The sequence below is a fragment of the Coregonus lavaretus genome, assembly GCF_964263955.1.
Source record: "Coregonus lavaretus genome assembly, chromosome: 2".
NCBI lineage: Eukaryota > Metazoa > Chordata > Actinopteri > Salmoniformes > Salmonidae > Coregonus > Coregonus lavaretus.
The window spans coordinates 62,963,385-62,986,234 of record NC_139989.1 but is presented as its reverse complement, the minus strand read 5'-3'; the positions used below and the strand labels follow the sequence as shown (position 1 = coordinate 62,986,234).

The following is a 22,850-nucleotide window of genomic DNA, read 5'->3' as shown; positions in this document are numbered from 1 at the left end:
AGCTACAGGCAGGGCAGGTGGCAGCATAAACCCACATCACAATATATAGTTTGTAAAGTAAAGTGACACATACCTGCACATAATCATGGCGCAGATCCTTGACCCTGACACTGTTCCTCTCAAAGTTGGATTGCATTATTTTCTCGCACCATTTCAATGATGGCAAGCTCTTGTTGTTGAGTGAAGAGCCGTTCCCTTCCACCTTGAGGAGGTCGTCCAACCATTCTGTAGAAAATGCCACCACAAGATGTCATTGGTTAGGTTATTTTTCACATACTGTACTTTCAAACTGTACACAGTACTGCAACATCACAATGGTATTCCTTTAAATATACAGTACTTCACTGTACTATCCATTTTTGTATAGTATAGTTAGTACAGTAATACTGTAATATGATCCAGAATCATGTGACACATACAGTAGGTACAGTCTGGAGTAGAAACTTGAAGATATACCTGTTCTCCAGTCGGAATGTCCTTATTATCGATGCTACTGTGTAGTGACTGAGGTTAGGGTGGACTCTTTGCCCAGCCTCCCTCATGGACAGGCCATGATTTATCACATGGTACACCAGAGTAGCCCTGATGTCATCTGATATACGTCTCCGCACTGGTCCTCGTCCTCTTCCACTTCCTCTTCCACATCCGACTCCTCTCTCTTTGTCCTCCTCTTACTCTGACTCTCATTGCCTCCATGCTTGCAAAGTTCTAAAAATGGCTTACCTGAGGCCTATTTGTAGTGCTAAGGCTCAGACTGATTGGTGTTCTGTTTTCTGTGCAAGTGTTTTCAGGTGTGTATGTAAGTGCATACAATTGCCAGATGAGTTTTGCATTTTGAACAGAGTGTTTTCCCAATGATAACAGGTGATTTTGTTTTTGAACAAAGTGTCTAATGTAAGAAAACGTGTGTAGTGTTTCGCAATAAGTGTGTTACAGAATTGCAAACAAAGTGCAAAGTTGACATTGTGTTTAAGCTATGGTTACACTGTGTTTAAGGTATGCTACAAGAAGTTTAGGTATTGAGGCTTTGGTCTAAGCATTCGGTTTTAGTGTGTAAGCAATGGGCAAAAACTGTAAATGAGGAGGTTAAAGGATGTTCAGTGGTATCTGAAGCAAGGCTGTCCCCTACTGGAGAATAAACATATAACAGCAAACAGGGTATAAAAACACAAAGAGACACACACACACATACACACACACACACACACACACACACACAGTCACATTGAACCACACGGACTAGGTGGGGTTATTAAAAATGTAGAGTTTAATATATATATATATTTATTCTTGACATTCTGATAAGGATTGCTGTAGGCTTCACAGTACACACTGACTGTGTTCCACTTTATATGCTAAGCAGAGGAAGAGGGGTGGGCGGGGCTTAGAGTTGTGAAGGCGGGGCGTGGTGGTGGTCTTGCCGAGTGGGAGGGACAGCAGGTTTGTTTCTACACTACTTGTGAAAAGCAGAAGAAGGGAGGAGGCAGTACATCCAATGCGCAACAGCTCCCATGAAGGTGAAGATGCCCCTAGGTACAGGATACTGATCTAGGATCAGCTTCCCCTCCCCATTCCTAGCATTAACCATAAGTGGGGGAAATGTTAAACTGACCCAGTATCAGCGTCTAAGGGCAACTTCACCCTACTCCATCTCCAGGGCAACAACCATTTCTCTTTCACCCCATGACCCCCTCATCATCATGACCTCATCATCATCTTGAGCAATCAAAGCACATCAATCCATTTCCACATTTCATCTATAATATCACATTGCATTTTGTAGGTGCCCCTACAATAGTTGATAACTATATCCCTAAAAAGACAGTGATTGACGCGTCATGGATTATCAAGTCCATGACATGGTCACATTTTCCCCTCTTTCCATAATCAGAATAAACCCCAAAAACGAAATGTAAACAAGTTGATCTGTAACAGCAAAACCGACTGGCTGAACTGACATGAGGTTTGGTGTTGGTGGTTAAAACAGACTGGCTGAACTGACATGAGGTTTGGGGTTGGTGGTTAAAACAGACTGGCTGAACTGACATGAGGTTTGGGGTTGGTGGTTAAAACAGACTGGATGAACTGACATGAGGTTTGGGGTTGGTGGTTAAAACAGACTGGATGAACTGACATGAGGTTTGGGGTTGGTGGTTAAAACAGACTGGATGAACTGACATGAGGTTTGGGGTTGGTGGTTAAAACAGACTGGATGAACTGACATGAGGTTTGGTGTTGGTGGTTAAAACAGACTGGATGAACTGACATGAGGTTTGGGGTTGGTGGTTAAAACAGACTGGCTGAACTGACATGAGGTTTGGGGTTGGTGGTTAAAACAGACTGGATGAACTGACATGAGGTTTGGGGTTGGTGGTTAAAACAGACTGGCTGAACTGACATGAGGTTTGGGGTTGGTGGTTAAAACAGACTGGATGAACTGACATGAGGTTTGGGGTTGGTGGTTAAAACAGACTGGATGAACTGACATGAGGTTTGGGGTTGGTGGTTAAAACAGACTGGATGAACTGACATGAGGTTTGGGGTTGGTGGTTAATACATTAATATATACTTAGAAAGACACCCCTGCCCTGCATCGTCACAGAAAATGTATGAAGCCAGCACAGACAGTAAACCCTTCAGAACACAAACAATTCAATTATACGCTTATAAATTCAAAACATAAATAACCAATGTGAGGGCACTTGCAAATTGTCATACTGTATAATCACCACAACTATCAATATAACTCATTATTTATCACCAAGATCTTCATAAACATTGTAGTTTATTGAGAAGAACACACACTGACTGAGGCATACCATACAACACTGCAGGGGTATTCAATCGGGATTCACACCCCCATAGGGGTCCATGGAGGTACTGCATGGGTCCATGAAAATACATATTTTAATGTTTTTATTAATATTGCTAGCAACAACAGATTAAACTAATGTTTTATTACATACAGTACCTATAGTAGAAAATAGAAGAATGTTTTCTTTCTAATGATGTCAACTTTATTTCTCAACTCCTAATATTGAGCAAATTACACTCATTGGAGCTAATTACATTCACTGGAGTATCTGACATAGGCTTTGACAAAGCACCTGCAAGTACCAGTCAAGGCAAGTGCTGCTGGATAGGGTGGGGGTAGGTTGGGGTCTTTACTGTAGGGTAGGGTGGGGGTAGGTTGGGGTCTTTACTGTAGCTGTAGGGTAGGGTGGGGGTAGGTTGGGATCTTTACTGTAGGGTAGGGTGGGGGTAGGTTGGGGTCTTTACTGTAGCTGTAGGGTAGGGTGGGGGTAGGTTGGGGTCTTTACTGTAGGGTAGGGTGGGGGTAGGTTGGGGTCTTTACTGTAGGGTAGGGTGGGGGTAGGTTGGGATCTTTACTGTAGGGTAGGCTGGGGTAGGTTAGGGTTCTTTGCTATAGGGTAGGCTGGGGTAGGTTGGGGTGTTTACTGTAGGGTAGGTTGGGGTTGGTCTGGTCTTTATTGTAGGGTGGGGGGGTAGGTCTGGTCTTTACTGTAGGGTAGGGTAGGGTGGGGTAGGTCTGGTATTTATTGTTGGGTTGGGGGGGTAGGTCTGGTCTTTACTGTAGGGTAGGGTGGGGTAGGTCTGGTCTTTATTGTAGGGTGGGGGGTAGGTCTGGTCTTTACTGTAGGGTAGGTTGGGGGTAGGGTGGGGTAGGTCTGGCCTTTATTGTAGGGTGGGGGGGTAGGTCTGGTCTTTACTGTAGGGTAGGGTGGGGTAGGTCTGGTCTTTATTGTAGGGTGGGGGGGTAGGTCTGGTCTTTACTGTAGGGTAGGTTGGGGGTAGGGTGGGGTAGGTCTGGCCTTTATTGTAGGGTGGGGGGGTAGGTCTGGTCTTTACTGTAGGGTAGGGTGGGGGTAGGGTGGGGTAGGTCTGGTCTTTATTGTAGGGTGGGGGGGTAGGTCTGGTCTTTACTGTAGGGTAGGGTGGGGTAGGGTGTTTTTTTTTTACTGTAGGGTAGGGTGAGGTCTTTACTGTAGGGTAGGGTAGGGTAGGTTGGGTTGGGTACTTTACTGTAGGGTAGGGTGAAGTCTTTACTGTAGGGTAGGGTGGGGTAGGGTGGGTTTTTTACTGTAGGGTAGGGTGGGGTCTTTACTGTAGGGTAGGGTGAGGTCTTTACTGTAGGGTAGGGTGGGGGTAGGTCTGGTCTGTTTTTGACTCTGAGGTTATTAAAGTAATCAACATAATTGCACTTTGATTGAGAAAATGTATGTCCTGTTGTGATGTCATACCAGCTGTCTGTGACTCTTCTCTCCCAGCAGTCCTGATGGTCGTTTAAAAGACCCAGACGAATCTCAGATAACAGGCTGAATGTTTCATTTCCAATGTTAGGCGTACACTGTGTCAAATACAACTGGGTCGTTCCACAGAAAGAGTGCCTTTTGCGCCCCTTGGATATTTTAAGTAGAAATTGTGCACCAATATTGAATATTAAAAGCCTCTTATATTAAATGAAGTGTCCTTTAATATAGACCACATGGAGAATTTAATACATTCACAATTTTGACATGTCCCTCCATCAACCCTGTGTCACTTGTAGGAAGATTTTAACCCATTTAATGGCAACATTTCTCCAAGTTTCACCATCATTGTAAAGCCTTAGTTTAATTTGTTACTTTGACAAAGTCATTTCTGAAGATTATTATTATGTGATTAGTGATTCATTTACATCTGTCCCTATGTTTTAAGGTCAAGCCTGTTACGTGAACTGAAGTCTCGTTTTAATATGGTGAAACTATTCCTTTTTAAATGTGGTCCTCTGTAGCTCAGCTGGTAGAGCACGGCGCTTGTAACGCCAAGGTAGTGGGTTCGATCCCCGGGACCACCCATACACAAAAAAAAAAATGTATGCACGCATGACTGTAAGTCGCTTTGGATAAAAGCGTCTGCTAAATGGCATATCATATCATTAAATATTTTTGGGAAAAGAAACATTGCACATCTAATAGTCAAATCATAGAGTAAAAGCTGGTTCTCCTCTTTTTGACTATTTTCTGGTGTTTTGTGGTGGAAAACTGAGCCGGTCAAGCATAACACCATGTTACCCATAGATAGACAGGCTTGAAATGTTTTAACAATTTCAATTTGTTTAAGCTTACATTCAATTCCCCTCCCTGTTGCACACAACAAGCTTCCATTCCGCCTGTCACAAGGGGATTTATGGCTGATTTAAGAAGAAATCGTCAACCCTATTATGGTCAACCCTGTTACTTTATTTGGCACGGAATAGGCACTTACTAAAGTAATGTTTTTTATTGAACCTCTTGAGATGGGGAACATGTGTTTTCTGTGCATATCGAGTTTGTTTTGAGTAAACAGGTTAAGTGTATAAATGAATGATTGACTTTTTAAAATATGGCTTTTTTGACAGAGCATTTCTTGGTGTTTTACTCAGGGGTCCCACCAGAACAGTAATATCTTTCTTCATTCATGTTGCTGCAGCGTCACATGTCTGTTGTGTTGTTGTGTGTGAATCTGATAATAATCGTGTGCAGGGGACAAAAATAAACATCACATTATTTATCATATTATTTCTCTACACATCATAAATATATCATCACATATATTAATATATATATATATAATGAAAATGTGCCTTTACATTACGCTTTATCTCTTAGGTTTATACACATATTTATGTACAGTTCTTTGTATTTACACTATAGGGGCGAAGATCACAGAGCCTGAAATACAGAGCCTGGACTACGGAGCCTGAAATACAGATCCTGAACTACATAGCCTGAAATACAGAGCCTGAACTACAGAGACTGGACTACAGAGCCTGAAATCCATAGCTTGAAATACAGAGCCTGAACTACAGAGCCTGAAATACAGAGCCTGAAATACATAGCCTGAACTACAGAGCCTGAAATACACAGCCTGGACTACAGAGCCTGAACTACAGAGCCTGGACTACAGAGCCTGAAATACAGAGCCTGAAATACATAGCCTGAACTACAGAGCCTGAAATACACAGCCTGGACTACAGAGCCTGAACTACAGAGCCTGGACTACGGAGCCTGAAATACAGAGCCTGAAATACAGCGCCTGAAATACAGAGCCTGAAATACAGAGCCTGGACTACAGAGCCTGGACTACAGAGCCTGAAATACAGAGCCTGAAATACAGAGCCTGGACTACAGAGCCTGAAATACAGAGCCTGAAATACAGAGCCTGGACTACAGAGCCTGAAATACAGAGCCTGGACTACAGAGCCTGATATACAGAGCCTGGACTACAGAGCCTGAAATACAGAGCCTGGACTACAGAGCCTGAAATACAGAGCCTGGACTACAGAGCCTGAAATACAGAGCCTGGACTACAGAGCCTGAAATACAGAGCCTGAAATACAGAGCCTGGACTACAGAGCCTGAAATACAGAGCCTGAAATACAGAGCCTGGACTACAGAGCCTGAAATACAGAGCCTGGACTACAGAGCCTGATATACAGAGCCTGGACTACAGAGCCTGAAATACAGAGCCTGGACTACAGAGCCTGAAATACAGAGCCTGGACTACAGAGCCTGAAATACAGAGCCTGGACTACAGAGCCTGAAATACAGAGCCTGAACTACAGAGCCTGAAGTTAAGAGAGAAACATCTTTAGAACCTGAAGCAGGCTTTGGAACCTTTGGATCTGATTGGTTGTTTTATGAGCAGGCCAGTTTTGAGGAGGAACTTAATTGGTCCTCTGAGACTGACCCCTCTTTATCAAGCTCTAATACCCTTTTCACATTATCTTGCAAACCCAAACCGTACTGTGCTGGCTTGGATATTTTCCTTTTACATGGTTCTTTCCAGCATGGTTCCAGCAGCTTTAGTGGAGGTGTAACCAGGCCAGAACAATAAGGCTTGGTTCTGCTCAGCTCAGAAGTGTGAAAAAGGTCAAATGTCACTCCCCAGTCTGAAAGGTATGATGTCACTCCTCAGTCTGAAAGGTATAATGTCACTCCCCAGTCTGAAAGGTATGATGTCCCTCCTCAGTCCTCAGTCCTCCTCTAATGTCAATCCCCAGTTTGAAAGGTATGATGTCACTCAGTCTGAAAGGTATGATGTCACTCCCCAATCTGAAAGGTATAATGTCACTCCCCAGTCTGAAAGGTATGATGTCACTTACCAGTCTGAAAGGTATGATGTCACTCCTCAGTCTGAAAGGTATGATGTCACTCCTCAGTCTGAAAGGTATAATATCACTCCCCAGTCTGAAAGGTATGATGTCACTCCTCAGTCCTCAGTCCTCCTCTAATGTCAATCCCCAGTTTGAAAGGTATGATGTCACTCAGTCTGAAAGGTATGATGTCACTCCCCAGTCTGAAAGGTATGATGTCACTCCCCAGTCTGAAAGGTATGATGTCACTCCTCAGTCTGAAAGGTATGATGTCACTCCTCAGTCTGAAAGGTATGATGTCACTCCTCAGTCTGAAAGGTATAATGTCACTCCCCAGTCTGAAAGGTATGATGTCACTCCCCAGTCTGAAAGGTATGATGTCCCTCCCCAGTCTCTGTGAGCACAGCTCTGCTATTAGATCCAGAAAGGTTTTAAGCAATAAGGGGGCTTCATTTTGGGGACCCGACTCTTAAAGATATTTGATGTGCATCATTATTGTCTAATGATACAGTTTGATAGTTTAAAACCCTTCTGATAACAACAACAATGCACTCTGAGTTCTATTCCAAAGACATTCTAATACTGTGCTGGTGAAAATATGTGCATGAATTCATCTTTAATCCTGTACAAATAAATTATTGCTACTTATAAAGCAATCCTACAGATGTCTCTTAACTGTGTATCAATGCAGATATTTGTGTTGGCCTATAGGACTATGTGTACGTGGGGGAGAGGTGGGAAGAACAGGGACTGGGGGCCAGGGGTGACACAGAATCAGGGCTGGGGTCCATTCCATTTCAATTCAGTCATACAGAAAGTAAACAGTTTACTTCCTGAACTGACTGAATTGAAATGGAATCGACCCAAACCCTGCCCAGAATAGGGTTAGTTATGCATTTCATGCTGCATTCTTCAATAGACTCTGTTCATCATCATCTCTATAGTGTGCAGAAAACTAGGACTAATAACTCTCTCATCATATTACCCTGTTAGGAATACAGTACACTACACACACTGACCCTGAAGCCCACTTTACCCACATATCTACACAACCAGTCAGACCCACTTTATCCACATATCTACACAACCAGTCAGACCCACTTTACCCACACATCTACACAACCAGTCAGACCCACTTTACCCACACATCTACACAACCAGTCAGACCCACTTTACCCACACATCTACACGACCAGTCAGACCCACTTTACCCACACATCTACACAACCAGTCAGGTTACGAGTTTCCTTCATTTAGGGTCAGGCCAAACTGTTTGTGAGTATGCGATGCATGTATTCCAATTTGAGTGCAGGCTTTTCATATAAGGAAAAAAAACAAAAACGTAAAAAGTCAAAAGAAATACTGATCACAAAAAAATACGGTAGTATCCACAAAGCAAAAATAAAATATAATACTGAACATGGCATTAATACTCCTCCATATAATCCATATGTCTTCTTCCCTCCAAAGGCAACTGGTCCTCCTCTATATGGCATGTGGTGCGTTATTGAGTTTACATTACTATTTGCGTAGTATTTCTAAGAGATTAGTTTTGCTTGCAGCCTGTAGGTATAGCACAATGTGAGGGGGGGGTTCAGTTCTGGAGTTCCAGGTGAAAGGTCAGGTGAGCATTGCGGTGTAGAAGAAGAAGCCATGTTGTTTGTGTGTTTGTTTGTTTTGTCTGGGAGCATCGTGGCAGTGCGGTGTGAGCGAGCGTTACAGTCTTACAGTATGTACAGCTAGCTAGCTGTATGTTGGAGCGCCATGGTGCCAGCCTTGCCTTGCCTTCCCGGGCACGTCCGAGTTCTGGGCGAGCTCTGATGATGTCACATCATAGGGCTGTCTCAGGGTAATGATGTCATAAGGTGGTGTCCTGGGGTTCGTCCTCCTCAGGCACGGCGTAGGGGTCGTGGTCGGGGTTATCGTCTCCCCCTGGGGGAGGAGAGTATGTCACCGCTCCGTAGCGCCTGCAGGGGGCAGCACCGCTGAACTCATCGATGAGGCTGTCCAGGTTCACATTGATGGAGGGGATTTCATAATTGAAGTAATCTAATGATGGCATGGTTAGCGGGTTGGCATGGTTGGCGTGGCGACAGAGGTGGAAAGTGATTATTATGGTGTCGTGGCGGAGGTGGTGGTGGTGGTGGTGAAGAGAAGCATGAAGAGGAGGAAGAGGAGGAAGAGGGAGAGGAAGAGGAAAAGGAGGAGGAGGAGGAGGAGGAGGAAGGGTAGGAGGAGGAGGAGGAAGAGGAGGAGGAGGAAGATGAGGAGGAGGAGGAGGAGGAGGAAGATGAGGAGGAGGAGGAGGAGGAGGAGGAGGAGGAGGAGGAGGAGGAGGAGGAGGAGGAGGAGGAGGAAGAAGGCGTATGGTAATGATGGTGGTGATGATGGTGGTGATGATGGTGTGTAAAAAAGGAAGAAAGCAGAAAGGAAATTCAGTTTTTTGAGTGAAAAAACAGCATTGTGTTGTTGTTGTTTGAAGAAAGCAGCAGCAGGTAAGTATACTATGTTGGTCTCTGACACATTCTACACAGGGAGGTAGTCATACTGTGTTACTGGTCTAGTAGTAATAACACCAGAGACCTCTGGAGAAGCTAGGTCTATAACAGGGAGGTAGTCATACTGTGCTACTGGGCTAGTTGGAATAACACCAGAGACCTCTGGAGAAGCTAGGTCTATAACAGGACACAGGTCCTTTGTGCTGCTGCCCAAAAAACACGTTTCCAAAATTATTTCACAATGACACAAAACGTTAAACACGTTTACAACAATGACCAGATTACTGTATTGACCACAGAGGCAACAAGATGTGTGTGGATTGAAACTCTGTGAAAGATGGGCACCAAAGACATCGAGCTTGAATTAACAACGGGAAGAATCTCTACGTGTGTGTCCTAAATTACACCTTATTCCCTATGTAGTGCATTACTTTTGACCAGAGCCCTATATAGGGAACAGGGTGCCATTTGGGACACACAATATTATGAGGGAGGGAGGGAATTAGTCTACTTGTTTGGTAATTTGCTGAGGTATTGTTGCAGCTGCTGGACAGCAATAATACCCAGAGAATGATGACCGTCTTCCACTGTGTCAGAATGAGATGGAGCAGGAGGCGATGCTGTCAGAGAGAAAGCAGTAAAACAGATGGAGCACTGAGGAGGAGGCGATGCTGTCAGAGGGAGAGCAGTAAAACAGATGGAGCACTGAGCAGGAGGCGATGCTGTCAGAGGGAGAGCAGTAAAACAGATGGAGCACTGAGCAGGAGGCGATGCTGTCAGAGGGAGAGCAGTAAAACAGATGGAGCACTGTGTAGGAGGCGATACTGTCAGAGAGAGAGCAGTAAAACAGATGGAGCACTGAACAGGAGGCGATGCTGTCAGAGAGAAAGCAGTAAAACAGATGGAGCACTGAGCAGGAGGCGATGCTGTCAGAGGGAGAGCAGTAAAACAGATGGAGCACTGAGCAGGAGGCGATGCTGTCAGAGGGAGAGCAGTAAAACAGATGGAGCACTGAGCAGGAGGCGATGCTGTCAGTGGGAAAGCAGTAAAACAGATGGAGCACTGAGCAGGAGGCGATGCTGTCAGAGGGAGAGCAGTAAAACAGATGGAGCACTGTGCAGGAGGCGATGCTGTCAGAGAGAGAGCAGTAAAACAGATGGAGCACTGAACAGGAGGAGATGCTGTCAGAGAGAAAGCAGTAAAACAGATGGAGCACTGAGCAGGAGGCGATGCTGTCAGAGGGAGAGCAGTAAAACAGATGGAGCACTGAGCAGGAGGCGATGCTGTCAGAGGGAGAGCAGTAAAACAGATGGAGCACTGAGCAGGAGGCGATGCTGTCGGTGGGAAAGCAGTAAAACAGATGGAGCACTGAGCAGGAGGCGATGCTGTCAGTGGGAAAGCAGTAAAACAGATGGAGCACTGAGCAGGAGGCGATGCTGTCAGAGGGAGAGCAGTAAAACAGATGGAGCACTGAGCAGGAGGCGATGCTGTCAGTGGGAAAGCGGTAAAACAGATGGAGCACTGAGCAGGAGGCGATGCTGTCAGAGGGAAAGCAGTAAAACAATGGGTCTGTCCTGAAGCCATGGGTCTGGGATGGGGGTCACCTGGGGGTCACCTGGGGGTTACCTGTGAGCCCACACACCTGTCCTGTAGCAGGGGCGATGTTTGTTGGCATGGGGATGGTGAAAAAGGGGCAAAGCGTTAAAGATGGACCTTCGGAGGAAGTGGCGGCATCTGCAATGGTGAGCGCTGCAGTGTACGTGGTGCGCTCTGGGAAGTCTGTAAGCCATGCATACAGTACGTACAGTCTGAACAACAGCATGCCGGCTACAGTAACACCAACAGAATGGGACAACTAGCTAGCGTTAGCATGGCTGATACAGTAACACCAACAGAATGGGACAGCTAGCTAGCGTTAGCATGGCTGATACAGTAACACCAACAGAATGGGACAGCTAGCTAGCGTTAGCATGGCTGATACAGTAACACCAACAGGGTGGGGCAGCTAGCTAGCATTTGAATGGCTGATAATGCAACACCAACAGAATGGGACAGCTAGCTAGCATTAGCATGGTTGATACTGTAACACCAACAGAATGGGGCAGCTAGCTAGCGTTAGCATGGCTAATACTGTAACACTAACAGAATGGGGCAGCTAGCTAGCGTTGGCATGGCTGATACTGTAACACCAACAGAATGGGGAAATTACCTAGCGTTAGCATGGATGGCTGATAGCTAGCTGTTTAGCTAACAGGTACAGGATGTATGTTTGAAGCAGGCTGCAGGAGAACCCAGAGGCAGCCACAGCACTGGGCGAGGCGGGCGTAGCGGTGAGAGATGGAGCGTAGTATGATAACGTTGCGGGCGGGGTCAGATCTGGCTTACCCTAAAAGTCCCCCTCACACTTAGCCCACACCACACTGACTCCCCAGGCCTCACACGGCTGGTACACAACATAGTAGCAGGTAGAGCAGAGCAGGGGAACAAGAGAATCATGAATAGAACACAGGGACACAGAGAGAATGACTGGTACTGATACTGATACTGATACTGACAGATAGAACAGAGAACCTCATAGAATATTACAAATAGATTTCTATGGAACACCTCAGATCATAATTATGACATCAGACAAGAAGTTAGCCTATCTGAGTGACCACTTCTTCAATAAGGCTTGTTTCTGCTCTCTTGCCAACTCCTTATGGAATCGCTTGACAATGTGCAATGGGGTTGGCAAGAGCACAAACAGGTCTGGGACCAGCCTAGAATAAGCCATGTTTGTCCTGAGAGAGTGGACTTGTTGTTGAAGTAAGCATAGAATGACTAGAACAGACATTCCCTTTTCAAGTCAACATTCCATGATGAGTGGAACAATGTCGGCTATATTCATGGATTGCACGTTGCGTCCCAATTTCGTTAGGAAGATTCTCTTGAGCCCTGGTGCCCGACTAAAGGTTTTACTCAATGCATTGTCAATGGGCGCTGATGAAGATTTAGTCTAAAGTCCATTATACTGGCTTGGAAACCCAATGATATTTCAAAAGGAGACAAGCTATTAGTAGAAAAACCATTTCTTATCATTGTGATGTAGCCAGATTGAAGATTGAGGGACAGTCCTGGATTTTAGCTAGCTAACGTTAGCATTGCTAGAAATGTTTGACGAACTTTGATAGCTAATGGCAATATTATCATCTCTCCAAAGTGAATTTGATGACATCATAATGATGGCAAAGTTGTTTCCTACTAATTATGTGATGACTTGAGCAATGTCGTCATATTTCCAGGCCACTATAGTGTAATCTATAGTGTACTTTCAACGAAACAGTCATTAGCCTCCATTCAGAATGACTGGGCATCACTCCACTTTCAAGCACCACAATGGCTGAGGCGTTCATAGAACGTTCATAACAACGCACAGCACAACGCGACCAAGTGACGTAGGTGCAACCCCTGAGCTGAATGTACCCATGAGTACACTGTCAAATTGCCGTGGTCTGAGGGGGTTTGTCTGTTCTAGTCATTCTATTTCTATGCGTGTAGCCTGGGACCTACCTAGCTCTGGCGTACTGTATGAGGGATAAACAGAGAGGAAGCACATGATGAATCTAATGGAAACTTCCATACAAGCAGGACATCGCTATGCTTCCCTGATGTTTCCTCACAATACTTAGAAACATCAGCACATAACACAAGCAATGGATACATACTGTGGTTTCCTCTCTACAATGTGCAACAAAATCCTAATATTTACAGCATATTGTTCTTCTCAGACGACTGCGTCTGTCTGTCTAAATAAAGGCCACCGTTATTCAATAATACATTATTTTATAGAATGGGTGAGTCAGTAGCGATAGGATCCTGATTTCCCTAGTCCTACTAGCTACACCTGTCCACCGTCTCCATTGGACAGTGCTACAGCCAGTCTGAGAGTGGGACGCGGCTGCATCGTCCCTGACCCCAGCTGTGGTGGTTGGGGCGGGGGTGGTGGTGTCGTTGCCGTGGTTACGTGATCATCATGTTGTTTACCTGTGGACATGCTCTCCCCGGGGGACAGTCTGTCCAGGATGCCCTGCTCCAGGGACCCAGGGCCGACAGGGTTGGCCCCCGGCGGAGGGACGGTGGGCGGCTGAGGAGGGGGCAGGCTGGGCCTCTGGCGGGGCTTAGGGGTGGGCCGAGACTTGCCCAGCGTGCCGGTCAGAGAAGGGGGGGAGGACAGGGACCCCAGGGACCCCAGGGAGCCACAGAGAGGGGTCTGACCGGGGGAGGAGGCCCCTAGTCCTCCAGGGGCCTGTGGGGGACCGGCCAGTCCATAGGGGGAGGGGGTGCTGGGAGGGGTGGGGGACAGGCTGACCGGCGACGGCTGACCTGTGGACTGGTCCGAAATCCCACCAGAACCACCCGACTGGCCGTATCCAGCTGGAACCTTTGGAGGGACAGGGGCCAGCTTCTTAGAGCCTGGAGACAGAGAAGAAGAGAGTTAACATTAACATGAATATCTAAAGTAAATTAACACATCAAAAACTAAGCCTACCTTTATACCAGGGGTTGGAACTGGTTCAGGGAACACAGCCGAAAACCGGAAAACAACGAAATTATTAGAGGAACAGAACCCAAACCGAAAACAAAAGTGACCTATACTGTTCCGGAACAGAACCGGTATTTTAAAAGCATGGGAACCGGTTAATAAAGTTTTTTTACATTCCGGGCATTTTTTCCCAGTCCCACAAAAATCGCAACAAAGCGCCTATGCAAAGACCTCACTCTGTCACTCAGAAACTTATTCCAGCTTCTGCCTGCCAGCTAGGAATCTCTGCCAGTGGGTGTGCGTGTGTAGGCTACCTGCCCCTCCCCCTCTGAAGCATAGGTTACTGTAGCCCCTCCCCCTCTGAAGCATAGGTTACTGTAGCCTACTGACCATGTTACAAGTGTAATTCAGAAATTAAGGAGAGATGTTTAATTAGAGAAGAATGGATTTACTTTTTCAATTCTAGTTAAGGATACTATAGTTTTCACGTTTCACATTGGATTTATTAACCGCAAAAAGGTAAGATGTGTTTTTTATTCTAGTGCTGCTCTGCACAAACAAGCTTGTTAGCTAGATAGCTAAAGTTTGCTCTGTTCCAACGTTAAACCAACTCTGAAGTTCAAAGACATTCAAAGTTCTTCCATAGAAGCCTCTCCTCTGTCTGCATAATTATGTGAGCCCAATTCAGATAATGCATGTCATAACAAGATGGCCAGCGCTTCAAAGTAAGCTTCCTCCATCATCTCTCGCTCTCTCCTCACCCTCAACATTTCAGTTGCATCTTGCGCCCTACACTGTGACTGGCACAGTGTGTGTGTTTGTCTTTCATTATGATTAAAACATGCTGTTACGGCAAAATACAATTTGCTCTTAACGACTTTCCTATACAGATTAAATCGCTTACTCGCTCTACAGCAAGCTTCTCTATCTGCACTGATTGGTGAAGTAATTTAATGTTGAGCTAAATGTAAAAAGGAACAGAAATTAACAAAATAAACCGTTACTTTTTTTTAGTTCGAAGCAGTTCAGAACTTTATTTTGCTGGTCAGAACAGTGGAACGGAACAAAAAATGGTTCTGTTCAGAACAAAACGATTGGAAAATAATTTTGGTTCCAACCCCAGCTTTATACAATAAAACAAATTAATATCAACATTTTGATAAGAAACAAATTAGATTAGACATGTATATTACATTAAGTATCTGTTTTCTGGATCCAGATTAAGCCTACTCCTGGCCAAAAAAAATCATGCTGAATGGAGAATCTCCATGGAACGTGTTTAGGGCTTAATCCAAGAACAGACTTAATCTGGATCCTTCAAAAAAAAAAAAAAATCATAAATTTGCTGTATAGGTAAAACGAAAAGAATCCAAAGATATTGATCCGACTGTGATGTTGAACCGCTGACCTTTGCGCAAGGTGTGTGGGCTGTGTTCTGTGGAGTGGGGCGACTGGCTGCAGCTCTGCTGGCCAACACCAGGGGGCACCATCGGACCTGCCACCTGCACCCCCTTGTGACCAATCACTGGAGAGCTCTCCTTACTCCTTAGTGTACTGGTGAAGGAGAGAGGATGTTAGTGTTCTGCTGTGTCTGCTGTCAAACTACATCGTAGCATAATCGCTACATAAATGTCCTTCTTCTTCATTTATTTGACCTTTATTTTAACAGGGACCATTGAGACCAAGGTCTCTTTCACAAGGGAGCCGTTCTTAACTGTCATCATCATCATCATCATCATCATCATCATCATCATCATATAACCATAATCAATGTCAGTGGTCTCCAACCTACTAAATAGTATCTGGATCGTTGTGTTGCTGCAGTTACTGACTGGTAATTATAATAATAGCTAGCTCCCATCATATCAGGCCTTCCACACCTATATAGGGTCACTAGAGAGTGTGTACTTTAGAGGGTATAGGAGTCACTAGAGAGTGTGTACTTCAGAGGGTATAGAGGTCACTAGAGGCTGCCAGTGTGAACAGTATAGGGGTCACTAGAGACCGTCAGTGTGAACAGTATAGGGGTGTGTGTGAATGAGGAGTCATGGAGGGGGAAGGGAATGTCCAGGCTGCTTCTGAAACACTGACATAGTCTACGTCCCAAATGGCACCCTATTCACAATATAGTGCACTACTTTTGACCTGAGCTCTATGACCCTTGTCCAAAGTAGTGCACTGTGTAGGGAATAGGGTGCCATTTGAGACTATGACATCTATATAATTGGTATAATGGCTCCTGATGCCCTGCCATGTCTAGTGGTGTTGACTCTACTGGAACACTGGACACTGGACACTGGACACTGGACACTGATAAATAGTCAATTAATGGTTACCCAAATTATCTGCACTGACCCTATCTTGCACTGACATGATGCACACTCACTAGACTATATATACACACTCACACTCTCCATTGACACTCCCACACAAAACCCACACACATTCACATACACTACATATGCACACACACACACATAACACACACACACATACTGACACAACACAAACACACATACACACACACACTATTACACTCATCACATGCTGCTGCTACTCTGTTCTTTATTTTACTCTTATTATTATCTATCCTGATGCCTAGTCACTTTACCCAGCCTTCATGTACATAGCTACCTCAAATACATCAAATACCTTATTATTATCTATCCTGATGCCTAGTCACTTTACCCTGCCTTCATGTACATAGCTACCTCAAATACATCAAATACCTTATTATTATCTATCCTGATGCCCAGTCACTTTACCCTGCCTTCATGTACATATCTACCTCAAATACCTTATTATTATCTATCCTGATGCCCAGTCACTTTACCCTGTCTTCATGTACATATCTACCTCAAATACCTGGTACCTCTGCACATCGATCTGGTACTGATACTTCATCATAAACTCTGCATTGTTGGGAAAGGGCTCGTAAGTAAGCATTTCATGGTAAAGTCTACACCAGTTGTATTCTGCACATGTGACAAATACAATTTGATTTGATTTGATTTTGGAGACTGGAGAGAAACTGCCAGAAACAGAGAAGGGGGAAATACAAGTCAACAGCCAGGTTAGTCTACCTGCTATACAGAAGATGACAAAGTCTTGAAATAGTCATGTTATAGAATAGTGTTATTATTAAATAGTCCTGTTATAGAATAGTGTTATTATTAAATAGTCCTGTTATAGAATAGTGCTATTATGAAATAGTCATGTTATAGAATAATTATATTATTAAATAGTATTTTATAGAATAGTGCTATTATTAAATAGTCCTGTTATAGAATAGTGATATTATGAAATAGTAATGTTATAGAATAGTTATATAATTAAACAGTATTTTATAGAATAGTGCTATTATTAAATAGTCCTGTTATAGAATCGTGCTATTATTAAATAGTATTTTTATAGAATAGTGCTATTATGAAATAGTCCTGTTATAGAATAGTGCTATTATTAAATAGTATTTTTATAGAATAGTGATATTATGAAATAGTCCTGTTATAGAATAATGCTATTATGAAGTAGTCCTGTTTTAGAATAGTGCTATTATGAAATAGTCATGTTATAGAATAGTACTATTATTAAATAGTCCTGTTATAGAATAGTGCTATTATTAAACAGTATTTTTATAGAATAGTGCTATTATGAAATAGTCCTGTTATAGAATAGTGCTATTATGAAATAGTCATGTTATAGAATAGTCATATTATTAAATAGTATTTTTATAGAATAGTTCTATTATGAAATAGTCCTGTTATAGAATAGTGCTGTTATTAAATAGTATTTTTACAGAATAGTTCTATTATGAAATAGTCCTGTTATAGAATAGTGCTATTATGAAATAGTATTTTTATAGAATAGTGCTATTATGAAATAGTCCTGTTACAGAATAGTTATATTATTAAATAGTATTTTTTTAAATAATAGTTATATTATGAAATAGTGCTGTTATAGAATAATGCTATTATGAAGTAGTCCTGTTTTAGAATAGTGCTATTATGAAATAGTCATGTTATAGAATAGTACTATTATTAAATAGTCCTGTTATAGAATAGTGCTATTATTAAACAGTATTTTTATAGAATAGTCCTATTATGAAATAGTCCTGTTATAGAATAGTGCTATTATTAAATAGTCCTGTTACAGAATAGTTATATTATTAAATAGTATTTTTTTATAATAGTGCTATTATTAAATAGTGCTGTTATAGAATAGTTGTGTTAAATTGTGAAATTCATTCAACCACCGTGGTTCTAGCTGAGAGTCTTGAAATATAATCTGTTGTGCAATATAGTCCTGTTATAGGTGTGCTGCTGTATTTGGAGGACAGGATGGTGACTGTGGATTGCTGAGCCTGAACTCCCCATTCCCAGGTCATTGGATGGTAACTGTGGATTGCTGAGCCTGAACTCCCCATTCCCAGGTCATTGGATGGTGACTGTGGATTGCTGAGCCTGAACTCCCCATTCCCAGGTCATTGGATGGTAACTGTGGATTGCTGAGCCTGAACTCCCCATTCCCAGGTCATTGGATGGTGACTGTGGATTGCTGAGCCTGAACTCCCCATTCCCAGGTTATTGGATGGTGACTGTGGATCACAAGAGACATCACTTGAGCACAAGATTTGGGTCTTCTATTCCCCAGAAATAAGTCCTGAGCTGTGTTCGAATACTCATACTAACCGCACTAACCATACTATTTGTGACGTAAATTGAGTATGTAGTATGCTTATTGGTCATAGTATGGATACAGTAGTTAGTATGCCCATTATGCAATTCTTCAGAAAATGGACGTGGCTTCACAACGCTATCAGATTTGAAGAAAATGGCGGAAAATATGCAGCTGAAGTCCGACGAGAGCGGATACAAATTTATTGCTTTAACTAATTATGACAAATGTTAAGAAAATGTTGAGGAATTAAATAAAGTAATGACTTTTCAAATAAGTTACGTTACCCGTTATGTTGGCTGACAATTTGTTAGCTACGCTATCCTTACGAACCGCATAGCATTACAGCAGTATGTACCGGTATGTTAGCTAGTTACCTAACGTTAGTTGGCTACTAATACATTAAACTTGCCAGGCAGTATATTAACTATATGCTATCTAACTAACTACCCAACGTTTATTGATTTGATTATTCACGTCATTCTTAGCTATGTGGTATAGTCATTGTGCGTTCTCAATGGACATTGTTAATTCTGGTTTCATAGCACTCTCTTCTGAGTGTGCCAGAGCGCAGAATAACTGATGGATTTATGAACACTCAACACCCGTTGAACATTGGCAAAACAATTGTAATTAAATTGTTGCCAGCAGCACAGTTACAGTCACCAACGCTCTGGATAACATATAAACAGCCTAACCAGCTCTGCTAGGGCGAGTAAAATGGTCAGAGTGAGGTGTTCTCTTATTTGTGTCTGGAAGTAGCTAGCAAGCTAGCCAACGTTAGCTTGGCTGCTTGACTGCCGTTATGAGGTCAGAAGGCTCGGATCAACCCTACTCCTCGTCAGAGCATCCAGTGTGACAACGTTCTGGATTTGCGCACTCTGAGCGCACTCTGGCACTCCAGATTGAATTTACGAACACACCCGAAATCGTAAAATGTCTAACTAGTCATTTGTTATGCTAACAAGCTAGCAAGAGGTTGCATAGCAACAGCATCAACTTCCGGTAAACAGGTGAAGCGCTAGTACGCTCAACTGAAAGGATACCGTTCGTTTACAGTATACTAACATGAACTAATAGTATATAGTATGTAGTATATACTCATTAAGTATGTAGTATACAGTATGTTAGTATGGGTATTCGAACACAGCTCTGGTCTTCTGATTGACTTCCTGGTCTTATGATTTACTTCCTGATTTTCTGATTGACTTCCTAATCTTCTGATTGACTTCCTGATCTTCTGATTGACTTCCTGGTCTTGTGATTTACTTCCTGGTTTTCTGATTTACTTCCTGGTCTTCTGATTGCCTTCCTGATCTTCTGATTGATTTCCTGGTCTTCTGATTGACTTCCTGGTTTTTGATTGACTTGATATAGTAAACAATTATGAGTTTGGAATCTCCAAAAGTTGTGTATCTGTTGACCAGGAAAACCTTCGCTACGATTTAGTAAACTACATTAGCAATACATTAATATGCTTGTAGAAAACCATATGCAGTGTTATTCATGTTTTTATTTATTTTCTATTCTACACCAGCCTCTACTGCACTCTCTGCAAAAGGCAGTAACATCCTCAGTTGCTAGGCACCCCCTGGAGAGACATCCCCCGGCAACATGAATGTTACAGATTCTGAGATATGGGATTGGAGACCAGCAAAAACACAAAAATATGAGTCAGCAAGATAAAGGACATGGACAGGACATTTGGCCACCTGGGGAAAAAAGCTGGTAGGCTTTCTCTTTCTGCTCTCTCTCTCTGCTCTCTCTCTCTGCTCTCTCTCTCTCTGTGGTGTAGTGGGTGGTGTATCCATACCCGCCTGCATCTGTTTGCCTGTCTGTATGTCTGTCTCAGTGTCAGGGCAGGCAGGCAGTAGGTTGGCAGGGCAGGCGCAGTGCGCAGGGCAGACTGGCAGGCAGGCAGGCAGGCATTGTATTTACCTAGTCAGCCTGGGGAGTCCTCTCTCTCTGGCACAGGGACAGGTAGCCCACAGCGGGGGGGCGGATGACAGCAGGCTAGGGGGGTTGCCCATGCTCATGCCCAGGGACAGGTCATGACGGGCCAGTACCAGGGGGGTTTTCATGTAGAGGGGCGAGGCTTTACCCATATCGGGGGGCGGGGGAGCATGCGGCGGCAGCGACATGTCACCTGGCAGCGGGTGGCCGTGCGGGAGGGCGTGTTTGGAGGGGAAATGCAGGCAGCTGGGTTTGGGGTTCGAGTTGATGTCAAGCGAGGAAGAGGAGGAGGAAGAGGAGGAGGTGGGAGGCGGGAGAGGGGGGGTGAAGCCAGACCAGCGCAGCGGGAGAGGAGGGGAGCCGGGGGGCTGGGACTCTGGCCCTGGGGCCACGGGGCGTGCGCAGGGTAGGATTTTGGGGTGGGGGTAAAAGTGGTGGGTGGCGGGATGGGGTAGGGTGGAGGTGGGGTAGGGAGGGGGCAGCCGCTCCTCCCCTGGCCCGGGGGGAGGGTAGACATGAGAGGAGTCCGGCCGATTGGGCGACACGTCGTCTGAGCTGTAGATATATAAAGAACAGAACAGCACAAAGAAGAAAGAGCTGTAGTTGAACAGAGGGAGGGAGACAGGTGGTGGTGGTGGTGGTGGTGGTGGTGGTGGTGCTAGACGGTTATCTTGTTGTGATTACTGTGGTGGTAGTGAGGTTGGTAGTTAGTTAGTGTCTAATCCAGAGCTAAACTTAAAAATCAGCTTTTGTTTTCTGGTGTGGAGAAGGCAAGCGGGCGGCGGGGAGTGAACCAAACTTAGCACACAGACTGCAGTCAGCTTTGTGAAGAGAATCAACAAGCAGAAAGAACAGCAAAGCAAAAAGCAAAATGGATTCCCAAAGGGAAGGGACAGAAAGAAAACAGGGCTGCTGTGGAGCCTGTAAAACTCCCTCTGGGATCAACTTGTGTCTTCACACTGCAAGAGGCTAGTCATGGTGAAACAGTCTTTAACTAACTAGAAGGTAGGATAACCCAGTTGTCTTTGACCCTTTGACCTCTACAGTACGTAGTAGCCTAACATTGGCCTTTATGTTTGTTTCAGAACGCGTCTCTTAGTAGGAGTGCTGATCTAGGATCAGGTCCCACCCTGTCCATGTAATAATCTTCATTACGAGCTAAAAGGCTAAACTGATCCTACATCAGCACTTCTACTCTGAAACGCTTCATGAATACGGGCCCACTCTTGACTTTTGAGTAAATCATTGTCAATGGAAGACTTGCGCAAAAAAATTATACCTATAATGTTATAGAGTTCCCTCAGCCAGCCCAGTGCAGTGTGAGATGGACACAAAACCCTTTCATCTCATTGGCTGATAGAGCAACAGAGCTGGAGGAGAATAAGCCAGTCACAAGCCAGAACCAAGCATACAGTGAGGGAAAAAAGTATTTGATCCCCTGCTGATTTTGTACGTTTGCCCACTGACAAAGACATGATCAGTCTATAATTTTAATGGTAGGTTTATTTGAACAGTGAGAGACAGAATAACAACAAAAAAATGCAGAAAAACGCATGTCAAAAATGTTATAAATTGATTTGCATTTTAATGAGGGAAATAAGTATTTGACCCCTCTGCAAAACATGACTTAGTACCTGGTGGCAAAACCCTTGTTGGCAATCACAGAGGTCAGACGTTTCTTGTAGTTGGCCACCAAGTTTGCACACATCTCAGGAGGGATTTTGTCCCACTCCTCTTTGCAGATCTTCTCCAAGTCATTAAGGTTTTGAGGCTGACATTTGGCAACTCGAACCTTCAGCTCCCTCCACAGATTTTCTATGGGATTAAGGTCTGGAGACTGGCTAGGCTACTCCAGGACCTTAATGGGCTTCTTCTTGAGCCACTCCTTTGTTGCCTTGGCCGTGTGTTTTGGGTCATTGTCATGCTGGAATACCCATCCACAACCCATTTTCAATGCCCTGGCTGAGGGAAGGAGGTTCTCACCCAAGATTGGATGGTACATGGCCCTGTCCATCGTCCCTTTGATGCGGTGAAGTTGTCCTGTCCCCTTAGCAGAAAAACA

The 22,850-nt window shown here is 44.1% G+C and overlaps 1 protein-coding gene across 1 annotated transcript in view; it reads right to left on the bottom strand.

Moving 5' to 3' along the window:
• Positions 1-8,996: 8,996 nt before the first annotated feature.
• LOC311140054 (rho GTPase-activating protein 44-like) overlaps positions 8,997-22,850 on the bottom strand; it is a gene marked incomplete at both ends in the record, with an annotated part of 59,787 nt that continues 45,933 nt past the window's right edge. Inside the window, 4 exons of the mRNA XM_084175020.1 lie at positions 8,997-9,187; positions 13,663-14,091; positions 15,570-15,715; positions 20,774-21,343. Coding sequence (XP_084031146.1) covers positions 8,997-9,187; positions 13,663-14,091; positions 15,570-15,715; positions 20,774-21,343 — 1,336 coding nt within the window. The remainder of the gene's footprint in view (positions 9,188-13,662; positions 14,092-15,569; positions 15,716-20,773; positions 21,344-22,850) is intronic.